Source organism: Euprymna scolopes, chromosome 12 (assembly GCF_053919585.1).
Source record: "Euprymna scolopes isolate OS-2025 chromosome 12, ASM5391958v1, whole genome shotgun sequence".
NCBI lineage: Eukaryota > Metazoa > Mollusca > Cephalopoda > Sepiida > Sepiolidae > Euprymna > Euprymna scolopes.
In genome coordinates, this window is record NC_136493.1 from 130,942,241 (window position 1) to 130,966,309 (window position 24,069).

The following is a 24,069-nucleotide window of genomic DNA, read 5'->3' on the forward strand; positions in this document are numbered from 1 at the left end:
TTTCCTTCAAATTGGCAGTCGGAAAGAGTAGATATACAGCTAACCACCAAAGTGGTCATGTTTGCTTTTTAGTCATTTTGTTTTCAACAACAGATAAAGTTGGATAGTCCATAAACAAGAACATGAAAAATATATTCAATGATATGGCAGATGATCAGCCCAAAACGTAGACAAAAGAACCATAATACTTGACTTTTGAACTTTAATTTTCAGTAGATTTTTTTTTTATCTCCCAAAGTTTTATAATCACTTGAATTTTGCAGTCAGAAATAAAACAAAGCTAGGCATTTACTTTTTTTTTTTTAATGTATTAATAATAATAATAATGTCTTGTTGTGGCTGCACAAAATCATAGTAATTTTAAAGACTTAATTGCTAGATAGAACATAATTTCAGACCACATAAATCGGCGAAACAATCGTGAAAACCCGAACAAATCAGTCATTTTATATTTGTTTACAGAGATCATATACAGGTGCGAAGGTCAAGGTCAAACTAGTGTTGACTTAGGTTCACGTCGTTTGGTCAAATTATTTGTATTAAAATTAAGGTTTAAAAGCAAAAGTCAAGTATTACGATTCATTTGTGCTGCTAAACTAAAGAAAAATATTTTTTTTTTTTGAACAAGCATGTTATTCACTTTTAAAACATCTTAATTTATAGTTTATTAAATTTTAGCTTTAAACTACAACTAAGATCAAAATATTAAAAAAATACAGCAAATGCAAAAATTAGAATATGGTTAAAATTTTTCAAAATGACCATGCAAGAGCTGAATAAACTATATATTTTTTTTTAATTATTACATGCTGAAATAGAGTTAAAATCAATAGAGTATTACTATTAATAGGAAAAAATAAAAACACTTTAACACTCGTGTAACCGTTGGCACAAAATAAAAAGGAACAAGATTTAATGAAAACTTTTCAGTGAGTTATAAAAATAATGTATTTAAAAAATTCAAGTATTCTTAAAAATATTTGTTTCACAATATATTTCTTATAAGCATTTGGTTCTTCTTTGTTATTGTACCTATTTACTATGCCTCCCCACAGGACACCAGGGTTGTTTTTTAACGTGGAGAAAAGGTACAAAAATAAAAAATTGTCTCGGTCGTGTAGGACTAATCCTCCACCGAAAGAGAACAAGAAATGGAAGTGCAGCATTTGAAGAACAGATACTACACTTTGATCTTGACCAAAAGGCCTGTTATTGTAGTGAAATCCGACAGTCGAAAAATTGAGTTTTCATTTAAAAAAAAACAAACAAAAAACAAAATAAAACTACTCACTGTTTTTGTTAATTTAAGCAATAAGCAATGTTATCTACCTAATTGTCATGTCACAAGTAGTTTCTAGAATATTACATAAAACACGTATTTCCATCATCAAACAAAAAAATTATTTGGTCATGTTTGTCATGTGCGACGGTAACACAAGGGAAATAACTCCTAGTTTGAATCGGTCTAAGTTTTTGACAGTTTTCAGAAGTGAATTACCTTCCCTGCTAATATGAGCACTCTTCAAATATTATGCACGCTAAAATTGCTTTCTTTGAAAACTATTTTCTTTAATAATTAATTTTATACCTTATTTTTCTTAATTTTTGGATATTTTCATTAGATTCAGTAGATACCATTTGTTTTACCTAAAATTCAATATTTCACTTTTTGCTATAATAATTAAGAACCAATTATTTTAATTTAAATTATTTTATATAAGTCACTAAAAGACTATATTTTTATTCATCGAATGTACTTATGTTTTTTTTTTTAGCGAGTAACCTCGTTTCAATCAAACATGCCGTCATCTAGAAAAATAAACCAATAATACTAGCATATTTACGCATTTAAAAAGTAAATTACTTCAGATTACATGTGTAATACTAGATTGATTTTAACTCCCAAAACATTCAGCAGGTTATATTCTCAAAATTGTATTGTCTATAGGAAATTTTACATTGCCCTTTTCAAAAAATCTTTAGTCATCTAATCTTCACACTTGCCAAAAATACAAATAAAAATTTGCAATTATTTTACGAATATTTTTTTTTATAACAGTAAACAAATTTAAAAAAAAAAATTGTGTAAAGTTTTTGCCTGAGATGTTTGAAACAGGGGCAAAAAAAATATAATTGAAAGTAGGAAAAATATAATTAGAATTTATAAGTTTATGATGACAAAATATGTAAATGGAAGTGAAAAATCTTTGGGGTTTTTTTCATGGGGGGGGGGAGATGGCATCCTTTTTTTTTTTCTTTCTTTTTTTAATCTTCAACATTACATTTAAAAAATTTCATTAAAAATTTTTTTCTTCAATATTTTTCCTTCCCTGAATTGTAACCAGTTCTATAATCTGCTCACTTTTGCGCTCTCTCTCTCTCTCCTATTTCTTCCAACATTCGTTTGAGAGATCCATTTATAAAAAAAAAAAAAAAAAAAAAATGGTTAACAGTTATTGAAAGTCTTCAGAATTCAAAGAAATTGTGTGATGGTTCTTAGAATTTTCACAGAATTTTGATGTTTGCTCATGCCACTCATGATGGCCAAACAGTCAAATACGAATTCAACAGTTACATCAAGACAAGAAAATCATTCTTTGTTCTAGTGTCCTTTACGTATCAAAATCATTAGTACTTTATTTGAAAAACCAAGGGTTTCCAAAAAAAATTAAAATTTTACTTTGAAATTCATGCATGCCCAAAGATATAGAATAGGTTTATAAGGATTTTATTTATGTAGGGATATATATATATATATGTGTGTGGTGAGCAGTTGAGTCCCAATTTTATATTTGGCAATGTAAGTTAAGGTTTCTTGTTTTTTTTTTTTTCTCTCCTAATATAGTTGAATTTCGTTTTATATTTGTGATTTTTCCAGCAGTAACTTCGCTTATGCAAACAATAAGTCTGCGATATGTTGAACTTGAGTATTCCTAGGAACTTAAAGCATATTTTTATTTTACTTATTATATATTTTGTCTTATAAAATATGCAAAGCTTAAGACTATATGTATAGTATACTGTTATTGAATAGAAAGATCAGAGTGCTCTATTATTTATAGAACAGCACAATATTTTTTTTTTTTTTAAATTTCAAATAACGTCAGTCAACCTTGGTATTTTTTAGCCCTACAGGCTGGATTTCCAGCATTTGCATGAAACTGCAAATATCAATGGATAATCAAAGTAATTTATAATATATATATATATATATATATATATATATATATATAGTTTGCTTGAAGCATTGCTGGTAAATAGATATGAAGAGTATAAGAAGGCTATAGCAATGCAGGGAACCAGCTGTTGTATTGGTGTGATGCATGATCAAAAACGGACAAACGAAAGGTCTTATTTGTTTTTTTGTTATTTTTTAACTTCGTAAATGGATATATGAAGTTAAAAAATAAAAACAAATAAGACCTTTCATTTGTCCATACATCACACCAATACAACAGTCGGTTCCCTGTACTGCTAGAGTCTTCTTATACTCCTTCATACACACACACACACATGGATAAAGAGGATAGACAATGAAATGTTTCTAGTTTTGCTATAAGAGTCATCAAACTTTCAAGCAAGCAAGGTTTTCAAATATATGCCATGTAAAAACTGACCAACAGTTTCTTCTCTCCCAACATTAGTGACTTTGTGTCAATTTCTTACATGGCATACTTCCAACAAACGTCATGCTCATTTGAAAGCATTAAGTACTCGTACTGAAACGATCATGACAATTATTGTCTATCATCTTTAATCAAATGTGCATAAGGGAAAATTTACTTCTAAATTATTCTAAATATAAAGACAGAAACCTCAACTTGTCGATGTAAACCAATACACACATACACACACACATTCTCATCAATTTGAGGTTGTAAAAATATATTTTTGCTTACACAAAGATGGTTGCCAAATATTAACTACAAGTTCTAATATTTAAGGAAATTTAGGCATTAACATTCAAAAATTCATAAAAGTTTAAGGTTCTTGCCCAGAATGCCCTCTATATTAAAAAAAAATCTATATGATGTACATACCCGTGATGAAACAAAAATATCATATTCTAAAAATTCACGTAAATTGATTAAGTAGTTTTATTTTTATAAAGAAAATCATTTTTAATTGATTAATGAGAACTGATAGGCATTATAATTCTCGCAAGTTTTAATTATTATTGAGTTATCTCCATTTGTTTTTCGTTAGATTTTTTTCAAAATCTCGGACAAGACAGCTGCTCTTCAGTTACTCATAAAATCTCATTTTCTTATTTAAAAATAAAACTACTTAATCATTTTACATCACTTTTGGAATATGATAGTTTCGTTTCGTCACAAATACAAACAGATTTTTCTTTATTTTTGTATTTAATATCAAGGGAATTTTGGACAAGAACCACATTTAATTAGTTACAATTTACATTATCAGTGTGAAGCAGACAATGTGCAGCGTACCAATTCGAGGTGGGCATTTCTCACACATTCCTATCAATATTCATAATTTCAAATTACATTCATCCAGGCACTCTCAAGATCAGTTGCTCTGGCATAGCAGATCACATCCTGTACCAATGGTTACAGGGAAAATTAATTTCATGCAGAGAGTATGGTCTAGACATCACCTAAAAATATTAGAAGCCATGGTTTTTAATATATGGTGACCATCTGTGTTTAAGCCAAAAAATATTCTTACACTCTTAACTTGATGGTAATTTATATATGTATACTAATTTTGTAGAAATATTTTTTTTGAATGTAATTTATTTACTATATATTTTTTTTTAATCAAAACAAAGTATATATATATATATATATATATATACGAGACACACACAAGAGAAAAAGTAAAACCACTAACCTAAATTGGACATTCCTCACGTTTCATGAATTTTAAATAATTTAGCAACCTCATGTAAATCTTCACTTTCAGCTCCATCTTTGAGGATTTTGCGAGCTATTGGCATCTTATTAAAGACATTCCATAGAAGAACGCCAACGACAATGTTATCTCTCAAGTAAAATATCACCCCTTTCCCATAATCTTCAGATGCTACGGTTGGTAAATCTGCAGGAACCATGGATGGTTGAGCAGTAGATTCAGTTTCTGATCTGAGGCCTTCACCGGTTTCTTCAACAACAGCTTGTGGCGTGTCCTTGGGAGTTGCTTTAGCAAACACGCCCACAGTTGGCAATTTAGAATCTACAATCCCTATTGCTTCATAACCAACACTGGGACCCAGATCAGACCAAAACATCGACTGATGCCAATAGGCTTTACCAGCCCCAGTCATATTCTGTCCAGCTAAACGACCACTGACCACAGCATGATCGTGGTGCTCCACCCGACGACGGCCTAGTTTAACATCATAAAAGCAAGCTGCGTCTCCCGCTACCCAGATGTTAGACCTCGCTTCAAGTTCAGCATTTACTAAGAAGCCGCCAAATTTTTCATCGATTTCTAGGCCTGAAGTTTTGGCAAGCTCCGTGTTAGGCTTGATGCCTACCGCAACAACCAAATGGTCAACATCTAAAGTGTTGCCATCTTCAAAAGTTATAAGAACTTTATCATCTTTCATAGCGGCAGACTTGACAACCTGTTTTGGAAGAACTGTGACCCCTTCACTCTGAACTTTGTTTGTGGTCCAAGTGCTAAGATATTCTGGCAATACTTTACCCATATTCCCAGATTCTGGAAAGACTTGGAACACCTTCAGATCTGAGCTCTTGGATTTTTTGCCAAGAGCGCATGCGAGCTCACTGCCCAAGAAACCCCCACCTACGATAGCTACTGATTTAGCTTCGCTCAGAGATTTCTCCAAGCTGCGGTAATCATCAATATTTCGAAACAGTGTTGTACGTTTCATTACTTCGTCACCTGCAGAGGCAATGCTCGGAATGTTCTTTGGAGCACCCCCAGTGGCCAAAAGGCACTTGTCATAAGTTATCGTGTTGCCATTGTCAAGATATGCCTGACGTTTCTTGGGGTCGATCTTCACAACTCTGTGTCCAGTTAGCACCGAGACGCCGCCATTCTCCTGAAACGGAAGCTTTTTCGGTTCCACATAGAAGGCATCAGGCTCAAAGAAAATGCTCCTTTCTTTTCCGTTCCACTGTTTGAATTTGAGAGTTTCGACAGTTGACTTGTCCTCACTGAACCAGAGCTCTTTTGAAAGTGGAGGGCGCATGTAGGGGATGTAGGGTTCCTCGCCGACAACAAGCACTTGGGCCTTAGGATCAGCTGACCTGATTGACCTACAAGTAAAGTGGAGGAGTAATAATGTAGCCAGAATGTGTGTTTCAAGGGAGTTAATTCATTTTACTTAGACATTATGAAGAGAGTAGATCTCGGCAAAATGCCTTCAGTACTTAATACATAACCAAAAAATACTATTAAAAAAATGTATTTATATCAATGATATTAACAATAAATAACAAATACAACAACCCAGCTAAGCATTCTGTGAGTAAAAAGAGAAGTCCCTCCTTTATCAAAACTATATATTATTATATTAAATGTGCATTAATGAACAGGTTTCTCCCGAAAGAGTTTTTCTATATACTTTAATAATAAAAAGTATATATAAAATATACCTGCGAACATCTGAATACCAGTTTAATAAACCCAGATACCAACATTCTTTAAATTTTAACCAATTATTGTCGAGCTTCACCTCACCCTACACCCAAATCAAATCTCAATAAAACCATGTCTTAACAAAAGTTAGAAGTTACACTTTTTACCAAAGACAATGCATCATGCAAGAAAGATATTAAGAGAGCTAAAGCTAGACAGAGCGAGAGAGCGAGAATGAGAGCTAGAGTGCCAGAGGGCAAGAGCTAGAGTGCGAGAGGGCAAGAGCTAGAGTGCGAGAGGGCAAGAGCTAGAGTGCCAGAGGGCAAGAGCTATAGTGCCAGAGGGCAAGAGCTATAGTGCCAGAGGGCAAGAGCTATAGTGCCAGAGGGCAAGAGCTATAGTGCCAGAGGGCAAGAGCTATAGTGCGAGAGGGCGAGAGCTATAGTGCGAGAGGGCGAGAGCTAGAGTGCGAGAGTGCGAGAGCTAGAGTGGGAGAGCTAGAGTGCGAGAGAACGAGAGCAAGAAAGCTAGAGATTGAAAGCAAGATTGAGAGAGAGAGAGCATACTAATGTGTAGACACGTTCAATAAGAATACATAATTTTACAGTAAACCAAACAAATTGAAGAAAAAAAAAAAAATCAACATTTCACGAATTTTATTCTTCGTTTAATGCATGTTCCATTAAACTGGTCATATAATTGTATAAAATAAATTTTACACAAACCATTGAGAGTGAGCAAAAGAAATATTTGCAGATTAAATATTAGGTTTATCATTTCAAATTATTTCAACAAACAAAAATAAAAATAACCATTCATAGTCTTTGGATATAAAAACTTTTAAAAAATAAGAAGCATTGTAAAAGAAATATCACAAATTTTATTGAAAAACAAAATGACGAATTAAGTTTTTGATTTGCCTCAGCATTTGGAAGGATGTTAACAGTTTTATTCCTTATAACAAAATGACCCAATCAATATGAATTGAACACAATTAAGATACACTCTTGATCAGGGAAAGAAATATATATCAAATTGAACAAATGAAGCATGCATGGTCCCTCGTGAGTGCACAGTGAACAAAGCATAAAAAAAATTAAGTTCAGCATTCCCCCCTCTCCATTTAGCCCCAAAAGTCCCTAGGGGACGTCAAATCCTGGTGAAAATGAACAAAGGGTGCAGTTTTAGGCTTTAACATATGTAAATTTGAGTTCTGCACCATGCAAAAAAAAAAAAAATAAATAAATAATTAAGTCCATCATTTGCTCCCCCCCACCTTATTTAGCCTCAAAAGTCCCCAAGGCCTTAACATATTTAAATTGGAGTTCAGCACCATGCAAAACTGATAAATAGACATACACAGAAAATTTTGGACAAATATGATAAAATAGTCTCAAAAATGGAGTATTTTTATTAACTCTAAAAAGCCCCTGGGGCACACTCAAGAGTTATCGCAAAGTATAGACATACAAAATTATATAGAAATCAGTTACAACTTTTCAGAAAGTTTTATAAAAATCTAAGGCATCTATTTTTTCTTAATAAGCACAAAAGTGTCAATTTTAGCCATTTTAACCAGAAATGCACCCCTAAGGGGGCAACAGAGTTTTCTCGGAAAATCCGTTCTGTTACTTTTTTTACTCATGTTTAATGTTTGTACAAAATTTCAAAAAAATTCCAAGGCTTTGTTATTGAAAAAAGTGCACAGACGAACGGACGAACCAACAAGGGTGAATTTACAGGCCCACCTAATAATAATCAGCAGCAGCAGCGGCCCTGCCATTTTAATAGCACTGGCTTTCCAAATTGTAGAACCATAGTAATCTGGGGAAGACAAGTAAAGACGATAGTTTCCTGTTGCTTTCTGACTTGATTTGGAATTGCATCTCCTCCAGTGAAATAAATGCACTCCCAGATACCAAGCTGGAAATTTCTATGACTCTGCACTGTCCATACAGTGCTTAGTCTTCCCAAATGGTCACCCATTGTTGCTTAACTTCAGTGATCTAACGAATACTAGTGTATCAACGTGATTGTGCCGTACTATTATTAATAATAGCCAAAATCTTTAGAAAAACCCTTGCATGCAGAAACCAACTTACAAAAACTGTAGATGCTAACCAGTCATATGGAAATTGCAATAGAAAAAAAAACAAAAAAAATAAAAACAAAGAATACCCACATATGAACCCGACAGAAATTGATCCCCCTCTCTTATAAAAAAAAAAAAAAAAAAAAGTGATGGTATTAGCCTCAATTAAAACCAAATGAAATAGTCATGAAAGATCCAGGAGGATAGAAAGATCAAAGTGGGGGAGCACTAACCAGACCTAAAAGTGCAAAGGATACTGGGACCTTGGAAACTTTATTGCCAATTAAATCTGACCGATATCTTATCTTTGCTAGAGTGCAGTATTTTGAGGGAGGCAGATGCAAGTGAAAGGTATGTATTACTTAGTGGTAAGGTTGCTGTGTGCACACTAATTCTTAAACAGATGTTCAAGAGAGAGTTGGAAAAAGATAAAAATACTTTTTTCAGTCTTCTCATCTGAAGACAGGTGTACTATCAATATTGGGGAAAGTGTGAACACCCACTTCTCCAAGCAGAGGTAAAATAAGCACTTGATCATATGTATACAACAAGTCTTGTATTTCAACATTCAACATTAAATAACCATCAAAAAGTGTTGACATGTTATACCTATACGACCATAAAGCTTCAATCATAGTTAATCATGTTTTGAATTTTTTTTAGATTATAACTGATAATTCATACCAGCGGGACCCATGGAAATTCCTCAGAATAAGAAATATATTTTTATAAAGGAGTCACCACTTATCAAGGCCCAGAGGCCACTCGAGGATAAGGGGTAATGAGTGACCAGTGGTCAAAGAGAATATGCTGTAGTAATTGTTAGTAGTGGAAATTTGGTAAATTGAATTATTTAATGGGATGGTACATCAAGAATTTGTTTATGTTGGACTTGAAGACTTATAAATTGTAGTCAGCTGGAAAATAGGCAAAGAGAGTTCCACAGACGTGCAATTCCAAGAAAGAAGCTTTGTTCATGGAATCTACGTTTAGGTTTAGGCACAGATAAAGAGTGGGGGAAATTATTGACAGTGGTTTCAGCTAGGCAAGTAGTTTTTGTGAAAGTTTGGCGAGGGGAGGGACCATAGATTGGAGCTCAGACGAGCATTTGCCATGAAAAAAACGATAACGGTAGAAGAATCCCACCATTTTTTCAGCAACCTTGGCAACAGATTTGATGTACATGTTCCATTTTAGATCAGGAGTAAAGGTCAAGCCCAGAAGTTTGTCAAAACACGAGGCCTCCCAAAGACGAGAGCCATCCATTTCAATTGATGCCAGATGAGGATCAGAGCATTGATGATGTAAAGATAAAAGCTTGGTTTTGAATGCATTAAAAGTAACCAGTCACCTCTTTCCCCATTGTACCACATCAGAGGAGAAAGAATCAGAGAGAACTTGGTCATTTACGGCCTTTGATGTGTTGCCATAGATGGTAGTGTCATCAGCATAAATGTCTACGAATAATGTAAGGATGTGATTTGGGACATCATTGATGTAGATCAGGAAGAGAGTTGGGCCCAGGATGGACCCTTGAGGGACATCAGCATTAATACTGTGAGCTTCTGATTTCTGCTTATCAAATACTACTCTTATGAACCTATCAGTGGGAAACGATTTAATAACTGAGAAGACATTTCCAGCTATGCTGTAGCTGGAGATCTTGTGAAGTAGACCTTTATGCCATACCCTATCAGAGGCGTTTGATATGTCAAAAGCAATTGCCCTAGAAAGTAAGCCTCCATTGAGAGATTTGCTAATACTATTAGATATAACCATTAGCACATTTGCTGTAGATCTAGCAGAACGGAAACCATATTGCATGTCACTAAGAAGGTTATTTTTGCTGAGGTGGTTGAAATAACCTTTTAAGTGATATGCAATATGGTTTCCGTTCTGCTAGATCAAATATATTTAAATCAACAAATATACTTGGATAAAGCTAATATTTTTCTGGATAGCACAAAGTTTTGTAATAGAAAAACCAATAACACTAAACAAATATGAGTTTTACATTTCTATGAAAATAGTGTCGATATAAAACTACCCAAAATGAGATAAGTACTAATAAATACTCAGAAAGTAATATTGTGCTACATAGTTCAATACAAATAAAATTACATTGTAAGAGAATCTTTAATTTATTCCTTCAGTCTAGCATCTCTTGACAGAATGTGTTGTCCTTGTTTTTTGGTTATTTTGCTCCGTTTCTTTTGAATATTTTTTTTTTTTTTTTTTTACGTAACATTTTGCTGACTTTTTTCTTCTCACACCATTACATGGACATAAAGAATCATATATTATCATAATGATATTTGAAAATAAGGCCACATCAAGGGGAGGTCACTTTCATATTCTAGTCCAGGGTTGCCTCTAAAGCCAAATTTTCTGAATTTGGCCAATCTGGAAGCAGTTTGCATGTCTCGGCAAATTCTGCAATTTGTCAGTGAAGCTCGGAATTCTGTTAAATTCTTAGCAACAAGAAAGATCACAACAAATTAATTAGTGATTTTCTATCAGAAAAGCAATGTAAAAAATTTGAGAACATCCAAATTATTACAGGATTGAATTTTTCAGTTGGAAATTTTAAATCTAATATATAAAAGGTTATGTCTGTCTGTCTCCATATTTTCAAACTGTCTCTTCTGAAACTAAAGTTTCAAAGCGGCGCTAAGGGCCTCTAATGATTGGATTTTTTATGGACCGTTCTTTTTATGGGTTTTTAGCCAGTTAAAATAGTTTTTAAGGGGTGAAAATTGAAAAAAAATCCTTATACATTTAGTTTATTTTTAATTAGTTTGTGTGTCACACTGGTACAGTGGTAACGTCACCAGCTTTGAATGCTACAACTTTGCTTTCAGTTTCGATTCTAGCTGACGGCACCCAAATACTTTTTTTTTTTACTTTAAAATTACAACTATAATAATATATACAAAATATGGACAAATTAAAATATCATATTTAAGTGTATTTTACTCCCACCCCCCCTGTTAATGTAATTAAAGGCTATAATCTAAAGGACATCCTACGACCCAGGCAGTGGGGATAATAATCCCTATCTATGTTGAGATCTCTTAAACACAGTTTTGGCTCGTTTTTTAGTTCATTTTTGCATACATTAAGAAAGAACAATCTCGCAATATTTTATTTTCGTCAGGAGTGTGTACATCATACAGATTTTTCGTTTTCTTTTTTATAGGAGTGGGTAAAGGAAATTCTGGACAAGCACCAATTTTTTATCTATATTCCTATAAATTTTTTTTTTTTTTTTTTTTCTGTATTGATATTCATATTAAAAAGCCCTTTTTCAATTTATTTAAAAAGAAAATACAACTTCGTTATATATGGGTCATGGAATTGCATTCATCTGCAAAATATCTAGCTAATTTGCATATTCTTTTAAAAATTCATTTTAATTAATTCCCTATTAGTTTTTTCAGTTTTCGTATGGGATGATCATCTTCAATTAACTATTACGTGTAATTATATTCATGCAGATATTCTACATGATTTATACTTGCGTACTATTTGCATAAAAAGGTTATAGTAAACACAAACCTCTTTCTATACATATTTGTTTAAAAATGTTTGCCTACCAAACTCCCGTCAATTTTTTGTCTATAGATATGAAACTTAATATATAGGATATTCGAACCCATACGAAACTTTATATTTGAGTTTTAGCCAGGGAAAATCGGTACAAAAGTGTGAAAATTAAAAAAAAATGAAATTTGCCAAGTGAAGGTCAAACGATGGCATTACGAATATGCATGTGTAACGTAGTTATTGGCTCATGTTTTGATTTTTAAGCAGCAAACATGTCTTCATAGGTCAGACATTAACGTCAAAGGAAAAAGTAAATTGTAGGCTAAACATTTTGGTTCTCGATCGGTGGTGATGCACGAGTCTTTTTTTTTTAAACTTTTTAAACCATTACTATATATCGAGTTCAAATACGCAATCTGCATTAATCAAAACATCATATTTAAGCGTATTTTACGGTCGGGCAATGTCGGGCAGCCTGCTAGTATATTAATATTTCTTTAAAAAATTTTTTACTTAATGACACAAAGACCAAATAAAAGTTAATTTTGTGTAAGTTTTGAGACAATTTTCATTTTTATATATCAATTCTCAATACAAAAATTTATGTTTTTGTTTACATATATAGGATTTCATTTTTATATATATATACTAGCGCATTTAAATTCATTTTGTATCATTCCCTAATTTGTACATTTAATCCAGATGTCAAATAAAGGAGATTAGCATAATGTCGAACTACTATAACCTTTTCCTGGGACAAAATGGCTGACTACCGGATGTACGATATCTTCGTTTTGTCACAGGGACATACATCATACAGACTTTCCTTTACAAGATAAGGGACATTCTGGATAAGAACCAATATTTTATATTGTACAAGACAATGCAGAAGCACCAAAACCATTCCTCGTATACTATTAGTTAAAAACAAGTTGCTACTTTTACTTAAAACTATGCAGAAATTATGTTTAAATTTAAATAGACTATGTGTTACAGAGTTAAATGCCAAAAAAAAACAAGTGAAGCATGCATGGTCCCTCGTGAGTGCACAGTGAGCAAGACAAAGAAAATGACTAAGTTCAGCATTTCCCCCCTCCCCATTTAGCCCAAAAAGCCTCCAGGGGACATCAAATCTTGGTGAAAATGAACAAACAGTGCAGTTTTAGGCCTTAACATGTGTAAATTTAAGTTCAGCACCATGCAAAACCTCTAAATAGACATACACAGAAAATTTTGGAAAAATATGGTTAAATAGTTCCAAAAATGAAGTGTTTTTATTAGCCCTAAAAGAACCCCTGGGGCACACCCAAGAGTTATCGCAAAGTATAGACATAAAAAATTATATAGAACCAGTTAGTTACAACTTTTCAGAAAGTTTTATAAAAATCCAAGGCATCAATTTTTTTTTTTTAACAAGCACAAAAGTGTCAAGTTTAGCTATTTTGACTTGAAAGGCATCCCTAGAGGGTCAACCGGAGTTTTCCCTTTTTTTTTTTTTTTTTTTTTTTTTTTAACTCATATCATGTTTTATGTTTGTGCAAAATTTCAAAAAATTCCAAGGCGTAGTTATTGAGAAAAGTGCGGATGGACGCAAGGATAAACGGGCAAGGGTGAATTTACAAGTCCACCCAACCTTTGTCGGGGGACCAATCAAACGTTTTACAGTCTGATGTAAGTAGTGGCAATCAACATACAAATTATTATTAGATCAACAGATAAAGACTATCATTGGACTTTGTAGCTCATGAATTGTACTTTAATATACAGTTCAGCCAGTTCCAGTTTTACACTCTTGTTTCTGTAGAAGCATTAGAAATTTTTTCTTTTTTTAAAAAAACTAATATGAAATACTTATTTTCATATTAAATTTCCATTCAAAAATAAAATATGAATAAAAAGTATTGGAATAAAACAAAAACAAAGGATTACTTAATTATTACACATGTACGATGTATAAGAAAACAGACTAGATATTATCTCTCTCTAATGGTGGAGACGATGTGACATAAGGGTCAGAAAATGAGGTTGAAGAACTAGCATTCTAGAGGAGGAGCACTTTGGCCTGCAAAAAATGCCTGGACAGCTCTGTCGGCATTCCTCTCATGTGATACATGATACATGCTACGTACATTAAATTATTATGATATAGATATACCAATTTAATGTTCATAGTATGCTATCACCTTCCATCCTCCTTTTTAATAAATAAGATCTCTTGATCACTGAAGAAACAATGCAAAAAAAAATTTTAACTAAACAATTTTAACTAAAAGAATTTTTAACTAAAAAAATTTTTTTTTTTAAATAAAATTAATGTTGCTTTTGGGCCATATGCAAAATTAAAATATACTTTCCTGGTCTTCTGGCAAGGATCCAAGGATAGTATCTGTCCTATCTAAAAATGGTATAATGATAGAGAGTAGGGTCTCCATTCGTGCCAGGCATCCATACAACTGAAATATGTCACAGACTCCTATAAGGATGTTGGAGATAAACCGTAATCTATAAATATAAAAGCGAAAATGTGTGTATGTATGTTCGCTTTTTGTGCATGTCTTCAAAAGGCTTTTTTCGCTGGACTTCTCGGTCGGCTCATTGCTTCTTAAAACTTTTTATATGCTGTCTAAATGATAATATCCAAGAGTTACGAACGAGGGTCGCGTGTGTATTTAATTTGCCCGACCTTCACGTGCTATTTTTTCCAGAATTTTAGATTGTTGTGTGTATCTTTCGCTTTTCAGTATAAAAAAAGTGAAATTAGATTCGAATCGGCACTTCCCGGTGGTCTCTGGAAAGCGATGTAAACGTTTGGTCAGTGTCGGCTTTTTTTTTAGCATCATATCAAACAATTGCTTTCGTCTGGACACTCCCCTAATAAACAGGGAGCTGGTTTTCCCCAAAGTTGGGTAAAAACAAACAAACCGAGTTATTGACTTCATTAAAAACTGTCCCACAGAAAATATTAACTGCTGAATAGCTATTGCTTATATTGTCGTCGTCGTAATGCTCGCACAAAATGTTAACTCTACGACTTCCACTTGACGTCATTTAGTGCGGGCACCTGTCAATTCTCTTCTTAAATAAATTCAAACTTCTCTCAGTAACTCATTCTTGCTGGCCGATCAGTTAAGATGTCATGTTTTTTTCACATTTTATTTTCCAACTTCGCCTCAGAGCTTCGGGTTCGATTCTACCTAATTACCAAAACATTTTTTTCGAATGTCGGCTTACCGTCATATCAGACGGTTGCTTTCATTTCAAGACGAGCCACTCCCCTAATAAACGGAGGAGCTGTTTTTCCCCAAAGTTATGTAAAAACAAACAAACCGGGTTATTGACCTCATTAAAAACTGTCCCGCAGAAAATGTTCACTGCTGAATAGCTATCGCTTATGTCGTCGTAACGCTCGCAAAAAATGTTAACTCTACGACTTCCACTTGACGTTATTTAGTGCGGCCCGCACTCAAAGTTGACGCCATTAACTCATCAAAAACGGGCACCTGCGAAGTCGCACATTTTTTTTTTTATACTTTATTATTTTCCAACTGCGTGTCAAGGCATCGTTTTTTTGTTTTTTTTTTAAAACAACCAACGATTTGTTTTCATTTACTCAAAAATACACACACCTACAAACACCCAGGCAACGCCGGGTAACCCCCGCTAGTATATATATATATATATATATAAGGTAAAATGTGTGTGCATTTGTGTGTGTGTCTCACAAAAACTTCGACAGACACGTCGGAACGTAACAAAATTAGTATCATTTCAAAGCTTGCTCTCAGACAACAAATATCGAAAAACTGGCCAAAAAAATTCATTCCTTTACCCTCAACTGGGCAGTTTTCTACAAGGTGGTGTCAATTTCTTCAATCTGCATGAAATCACTAACATCATTTACAAAACTAATCAGATACATTCTAAGAAATCAGCTGCCATTTTATTTCTAAGCCGTTGTGTCTACACATTACCGTCTTTTTCTACTATCTTCATTTCCACGAAGACTGGTCGACCGAGCTACAATCCCAGGTTTCTTCTTTTAATACATTTACACCAAGAAAACTGAAAAAAAAAAAAACTTCCCGTTCTTTCTCCCCAGTGACGTCAGGCAGAATTTCCATGAACAGCGTTTCTTTCCAGGAACTTTCTATGGAATTTTTTCCCTGCATAATTCCACGTGGTCGTCTTCAAATTCAATATTAAGAAATACCACTCCTATAATTAAATTTTGTTAATTCCATTAACAATTTTCAATCCTCTCCTAATATTCTCCATTATCCAACTGACAATCCATCCATCTCATTAACTCTTATATTCGAGTAGCTCTTTGCCTTGATAAATCGCGACGCATTAGAAGAACAAAAAATATGTCTGTGTATTTTAGATAATATCATTTTTATCTCTAATTTCAGCACTCTAACAGGTTAACATTCACGAGCAAATTTAGAAAACCATTCTTAATATGAGGGGAGCAGCGGAGACCAACTCATGTTGCGCGGACGGAACTCTCCGAAAATGAAAACAATTTATTTGCTTGTGATTGTTAAACTGCACAAGTGCCTTAATTACACCAATCATTTAGTGTTAGGGAGGGAGGGGTAGTTCTGGGGGATTGAAGGATACCCGTTTACAAAAAATATAAAAACTCAACCAAAAACTCAGCAGTTTTAACGTTTATGACGGGACGAGAGAGGGACGGGTCTTTACGAAATGACCTTGACCAAAAATGTCATTTCATTCAGCAACAACGGAAGACGAATTCGAGTTATAAATTAGTAATTTTCCCAGAGTTTAAGAGAGAAAAAAAAAAAAAAGAAAACTACACGTTTTATTTCTTTACCAAAATAAAAAACATCGATCTGTTCCGGATTTTTTTTTTTTAATAAGTATTAATAATCTATATTATTGAAACTACTTTTCTCGTCTGGATTTTCAGCCGATGTAATCCATTTTCTATCGGGTGCATGTTTTTGAACTTGGGTTCCTTCAGGAACCAAAGTTCGACAAAGTTTCGACTCGAAAGATTCCCCAAGTTTTAAAAGTTGCACATAAAGAAGGTCGGAGATTACATCGATCGAAACGTCGTGAAGATAACTAAAATTAGAACAGAGGTCAGAATGATACAATTAACGATAAACCCCTTTGTTTTTAAAAACATACTTTCAAACTGACCTTTACATGCAAGGTTACAAACCACGAGATAAAACTTTACATAAATGTTGGCAGGGGGAGATCATTTCTATTTAGGTTACCATGAAACAGATACGTCGATGTCGAAAAGAAACAAACAGAAACTTTTCGTTTTTTAACAGCGATACGTGGTGACGGAATTAAATAGTATTCGGTCTCGTTTCCAAAACGGGAATATAAACAAATAAAAATAAATTAATTTATAAACTGAAAATATATCAAACATGAACATCGGTATACAGACAGCATTTCACGTTACGTCATGTATATTATACGAAAATGACCTCAAAGTTTGTTTTTTTTCTTTTTATATAAACAACTGCCAATAATTAAAACTAAAACGTTGAAATTTTAATTCATTTTTTGAAAAAGATATTGGGCAGTTTTGCTTTTCTTTTTTTATAAAAACGGGTTTAAATGATAAATACAATGAATAATAAAAAAAATCATTAAAAAAATGACTTTCATTCTTAACCTCGCACGTGCAGTTAACGTGTGTAAAAAAAAAAAAATTCAGGCTGTCACTTCGTTGTGCAAGTGCATGTAAGAGGAAATCTTGATGATAAACAAATTAGCAGTTTGATTACGGTATAAAATATATAAAATGTATTTGTTGATGCAGATATGCTTTTATGGCTTTAATTCGACAAAGTTGTCGAAAAACAAATATATAACAAATAAATGTTATCAAAAGCAAGATAAGTTACTTTTCTGCCAAACTGGATATATTTTTCGTGTTTTTATTCAATGTAACATGTTTATTCAGCTCGAAAAACATACATTGTTTACCGATGTATTGGAAAATTCAAAATGGCGCCCGACTCTCTCTTTAACACGGTAAGTTCGGGAAAAGGTGTTATAAATAATAAACTAGACAAAATACTATAAAAAAAACACCGAATATATGTCAACCTATGTCACGGTAATATATATTGAGCGAGTTTCTAACAGTATTTTGTCTAGTTTTATATTTATAGCACCTTTTTCCCCAAACTTACCGTGTTAAAGAGAGAGTCGGGCGCCATTTTGAATTTTCCAATACATCGGTAAACACAGTATGTTTTTCGAGCTGAATAAACATTTTACATTAAATAAAAACACTGAAAACATGTCCAGTTAGGTAGAAAAGTAACTTATCTTGCCTTAGATAACATTTATTTGTTTTGTTTTTTGACAACTTTTTCGAGTCTGTGTACAGACAAACCCGCTTTTTATTTATTTATTTTTTTTAATATTATTAATAAAATCGTGTCTTTTTTCGTAGTCAACTTAAACAGGATGTTTTATGTCGTGTCCTACACTTTGGACATTCGAAAGTGATTTTGAAGTCCTTAAATTAAGGCAGAAAAGGTTATTTTTAAGGTAAATTTAAATTTTGGGATAAAATTTTTAACGATATAATTATTTCAATTTTTTTTTTTATTTTGTATCATTATCTGGGGTTTTATTGCCAATTCGGACTAGGTGAATTTTTGTTGTTTTTCTTTTTATTATTATTATTTTATCTTCAAGTTCCGTCACCCAATATTTACAAAAGGTTTTGTCAGGGGCTGTTCCCGTTGTCTGCGAAATGAAATGTTTTTTTCCTCCCCACCCAAAATAAGCAAACGAACAGAAAAATTGATAATTTTTTTGTCCGTTTTCTTATTTAAAAAAGAAAACCGAAAAACTCGTTTCATTTTGCAGATGACAGCTCTGACCAAAACATTGGATGACGGAACCTAAAATAGCGTCCTCTCTTGGATGGGAATCTTGTTTAGAATTCCCCCTCCCCTACATTAAAAGACAAAAAAAAAAAAAAAAAAAAAAAAAAAAAAACCTGTATTATGTACATACCCGTGACGAAACGAAAACATATTCCAACAAGTAATTTTATTTTTATAAAGAAAATAATTTTTAAACGATAAATATGAATTCGTTGGCATTACAACATAAATCTCGCAAGTTTGAATTATCCATTTGTTTTGTTTTTTGTTTTTTTTTATTATTGTTTTTTTTGGGGGGGGGGGAGTAAGCAATCTCCAAGATCAGTGCTTGGGGAAAAAAAGAAAAAACCAAGCTACTAGAAGTGGATACGGGTAATTGTGTAAGGTAACCGAATCGAACGGAGTCAAGAAAAATGAAACCATATATTTATTTTTAACAAACTGATTTAATTTTAACACTTGTGTTATCACGAAAAAAAAAAAAAAACAGACTTTTAAAACAAATAAACACTTGTATTATCAAATAATAAAATACATTCGGCGAGATGCGTTGATGCGTCGCATCAATGATGCGATGCACGCTTCACTTCAGTTATTCATTTTAAGAAACTTTATAAAATATAAAAGTCATTTTGTTTCGTGATAACACTAGAAGTGTGAAAAATAACTTAAAATGTCATAAATCATTTTATATAATAATTTAATATTTGATAATACAAGTGTTTTTTTTTTTGTTTTTCGTAATAACACAAGACGTGTTAAAGCTAAAGTAAATCTTTTTAATAAATATATGATTTCGTTTTTCGTGTCTCCGTTCCGTTCGGTTGCCTTTACACAATCAACCGTATCCATTTCCAGTAGTTTGATTTTTACCGAGTACTGATCTTGGATATTACCGTTTTTAATTGTTTTCAAAGTGGTTGACAAGACAGTGGCTCTTTGGTTACTCATAAATTCGATTTCCTTGTTTACAAATACAATTAATCAATTTACATGACTTTTTCGAATATATTTTCGTTTCAGCACGGACATGTACGAAATTCTGGAGAAAACCCGTTTTTTTTTTCCGGATAAAAAATAACTGCCCTTAATTTATCCAAAAACTAACCCTAAGTCCGAGTTGGCAAGTGAAGTTTGTTAATTCTTGCCCTACAGAAGCATTTCAATCAAATATTGTTACACATTTTTTGAGTGGTAGCTACATTGCTCCATAACCACATTTTGATCAGGAACGTTAACTTTGCAAGAAGTTTTTAGAAACCGTTAAAAGTCAATTTCACTTTCATTTACTTAGCAACCCCCCCCCCACACACACACACCCCAATATGTGATATAGTATAGAGTTGAGTTTAAAGTGGCGAACCCAACTTCCTCTAAAGGGAAGAGCACTCAGCAGAACTGGTATAAAAAAAAAAAAAAAAAAAAAAAAAAAAAAAAAAGAGCGGGCATTTTGCAGTATATCGATATACTTTATTTCTTTGCTAATATTTAATTGTTTAATTTAATGACAATCAGGTTAATATTCTACCTACCTATTATTAAGTTTATGTTTAAATTTATTTTAAAGCCATTATTTAGTTTGAAACAAGTAGTGTAGAGTCTTAAGTTTCACAAAAAAAATAAATAAATAAATAAAAATAACCGGAATGAGACGATCACCTTCGCAGTCTATAATTGCTCCAAAATTGAAAATTAAACAAAATAAGTGTCACGATCAAAAGTAACTTATCTTACATTTGGATTTGTTTTGTTTTTTAATTTTGTTGTCTACTGCAAAAGATGCAAAATAACTATATTTAAACTTATCTTTATCATTAGGAAGACCACTATGTCCCAGACCGAAATAGAATACTGTTTCTGGGTCGGATATTGAAAGTTGAATAGCATAAGTTAAAGTGTGTTCCTAAACACAATGATAGATAGTAATTCGAGAAGGTTTAAAAAACAAAAAAATAAATTAAAAATAAGAGATAGTGCAGGTTAAAGAACTTAAAAACACAGTTGCTCATACGTGACATATTTGAAACATGCTGACTTGGCTTGTAGAGAAAGGAGGGAGAAAAAGAAATTGATTTTAATACCTTAATAATAACTCCCGCTAAACCTATTTATAACATTAAACAAGACTGCCAACATCAATTATTTTGGTATTATTATACAAACACCGTGACAGCGTTAGGGTTAGGGTTAGGGTTAGGAACATCCACAAGCAAATTAAGTTTTCATTTCAGTATTCTGTCCGAATAAACGTAAGTTAACAAAGCCCTTCCCCATGTTATGAATGGCTTTCTAAATTTGCTTGTGAATGTTAAACTGCAGAAGTGTCGAATTATTTTTAACCAATTTCACAGCGATATTTGGTTATTTCCCAGACTTCCCCCATATTATCAAACCAAAAATAAAGAAAAATCTGTATGAGGTCCATACCCGCCACGGAAAGCGTAAATTGTTCATACAGTTTTATTTTTAAATAAAAATCAAGTTTTAACGAGTAACCGTCTTGTTCGCCATTTTTATCTAAAAAAAAAATGGAGATAACTAAACAATAATTTAAACTTACATGATTTGTTATAATGCGTACGAATTCTCATTAATCGTTTAAAAGTGAGGTGCGTGTTTTTTTTTTTTTTACACGGTGGTCACCACTTATCAAGGCCCAGAAGCCACTCAGGGATAAGGGTTATTGCAAGTACAGTACGTTAGTGTGGAGATTTGATGAAATGTTTACTTAAGGGGCGGTTCATTCATTAGGAATTTGTTAACGTTACGTTGGACTTGAAGACATCCAAGTTGTAGTCAGGTAGGAAGCAGGCAGACAGGGTTAGGGTTAGGGTTAATTTGCTGTCACGGTGTTTGTATAATAATACCCTTAGTCTATATTAAATATCTATTTTTTTTAGGTAATAATTAAAAAAAAAAAAAAAAAAAATGGTGTTAATGCAGAGTGATCCGCGCTATTTTTTTTTTAAATCGTATTTCCACGTTTAATTAAAGTTTTGTTTTTTTATTCAATTATAAGGTTAAAGTACAGAATAGGTACAAAACACCCTCCCCATGTTAAGAATGGCTTTTTAAATAATGTTATTATTTCAGCACTGATCACTCTGTGCATACCAAAAAAATTGTTTTCGGCTCATTTCCCAACGGTATTGCCTTTGAAATAATTTTATGTCGGTAATAGTAATGATCACCAAAACAAAAGGGGGGGGGGGCTTTAAAACAAAAACAAGTTGAACAAGTACCCTTTAAACTGCACAGCAAAACTGACTGTTCTAGACAAGTAAAATAATGCCGACACGTATTTAAGATAATTTTTTAAACTCAAACCAAGTGAACTTAAGCAAAACCATACCTAAAAGCAGCGAATGATGCGGTTCCTGCGCCAATCAAAAGATATGGAACGTGAGTTGGGATGTCAGGAACCTTGGACCAATCCATGGCGACAGTTTGGGCACCTGCTGGAGCAACCGTTGCAGCTGGTTCCTCAGGTGCAACAGGGGATGATTCTTCAGCCGCTGGTGGTGGTGGGGTATCCTCAGTTGGGGGCGGCGGTGGTGGTGGTTCATCTCCTGGGGGTGGAGGAGCCGTAGCTCCAGATTCGTCAGCAGAGGCGGCGGGTTCTTCCGTAGGAACAGCAGCTGGTTCTTCGGTCGGGGGAGCTGCAGACTCCTCAACTGGGGCTACTGCAACAGGTTCCTCCACCGGTGCAGCTGCAACAGGCTCCTCCACCGGTGCAGCTGCAACAGGCTCCTCCACCGGTGCAGCTGCAACAGGCTCCTCCACCGGGGCCGCTGCAGGCTCTTCAGCGGGTGTAACTGGAACAGCAGTTTCCTCAACTGGAGCTACAGTTTCCTCTGTAGGGATCGCTGGGGCGACGGGTACTTCCACTGGTGTTTCAGCAGGCGCTTCCTCAGCTGTTACTGCAGCTTCGACCGACTCTTCTGCAGGGGCCCCCGTTTCGGACGCGGTTTCCACAACGACTTCTTCTACGACAGGGACGGCACTCTCTGGAACAACATCCGAATTTACTTCCACGACCACTTCGGGTTCGCTGCCGCTCATTTGGGCGAGATCATCAATAACAACACTTTTGTATGCAGGCGCGGTGTTAAAATCGAAACAATTTGTTTTGTACATCGTGAAAAACGTAAGAGCAAACACCGAGGTGGAAACTCCAAGTAAAAGGTTGTATTTTTTCTGGTTTGCTTGATAACTTTCCTGCCAAGATCCTTCAGGGACCGGCAAATGATTCATTGTAGTTAGCTGCTGTTCATCGATTTGCTTGTCGGTTTTCCAATGTGCCGGTGGTCCATGGCCCATACATCGAATTATCGATGTATTGATTTCTTGTAATCTGCCTGGGGCACCCAGGTCTAAGAGAAGCTGGTGGCTTTTACTGTTTAATGTAGAGGACATCGGTGTTAACACCGAAGGTCGTACATACCGCGCTGTGTTAGAACAAATTCCCCTCCTGGCTATTAAAAGCCGGCTGCTCTCGGGACCCAACAGACAGCGGTACATTGTCCCCCGCGAGCAATAAATGTCCTTACAAAAACAGGGGTATGTTTGTGTTTTTAAAGGGGAGGGAAACAATGATCTGCGACGACAGGAGAAATACACGTGCTGAAAGGGCGAGCGACTGCAGGTGAGTGGGCCTCGTTTTCGTTGGGGGTTACGATTAGCGCACTTTTACTGACGTCACAAGTATATGTGTATTCGTCATGACAAACGACATTCTCCGTACACGTTTTCTTTTTTACCCAGTACGTGCGAATTTAATCACGACCACAATGCCTTATTAAGTTCTTTTATCCTGCAGGGGCGCGTTAACAGCGGCTGTTTGGGATAATAACGAAAATAGAAAAATTGAATTTCAACTAAAAGTAATGTTATCTACTCAACTGTCATGTCGAAATTAGTAACATATCCAAACATTACTAAAAATAATAAAGTACATAATGA

General features: G+C 33.9%; 1 protein-coding gene across 1 annotated transcript in view; it reads right to left on the reverse strand.

Annotated features, from left to right (window-relative positions):
• The window catches only part of LOC145291479 (apoptosis-inducing factor 1, mitochondrial-like), a 34,783-nt gene extending 11,002 nt beyond the window's left edge, over positions 1-23,781 (reverse strand). Inside the window, exons 1-2 of the mRNA XM_080137361.1 lie at positions 22,460-23,781; positions 4,858-6,251 (exon numbers count right to left, since the gene is read on the reverse strand). Coding sequence (XP_079993487.1) covers positions 4,874-6,251; positions 22,460-23,628 — 2,547 coding nt within the window. The 5' untranslated portion in view covers positions 23,629-23,781 and the 3' untranslated portion in view covers positions 4,858-4,873. The remainder of the gene's footprint in view (positions 1-4,857; positions 6,252-22,459) is intronic.
• Between the last annotated feature and the right edge of the window lie 288 nt (positions 23,782-24,069).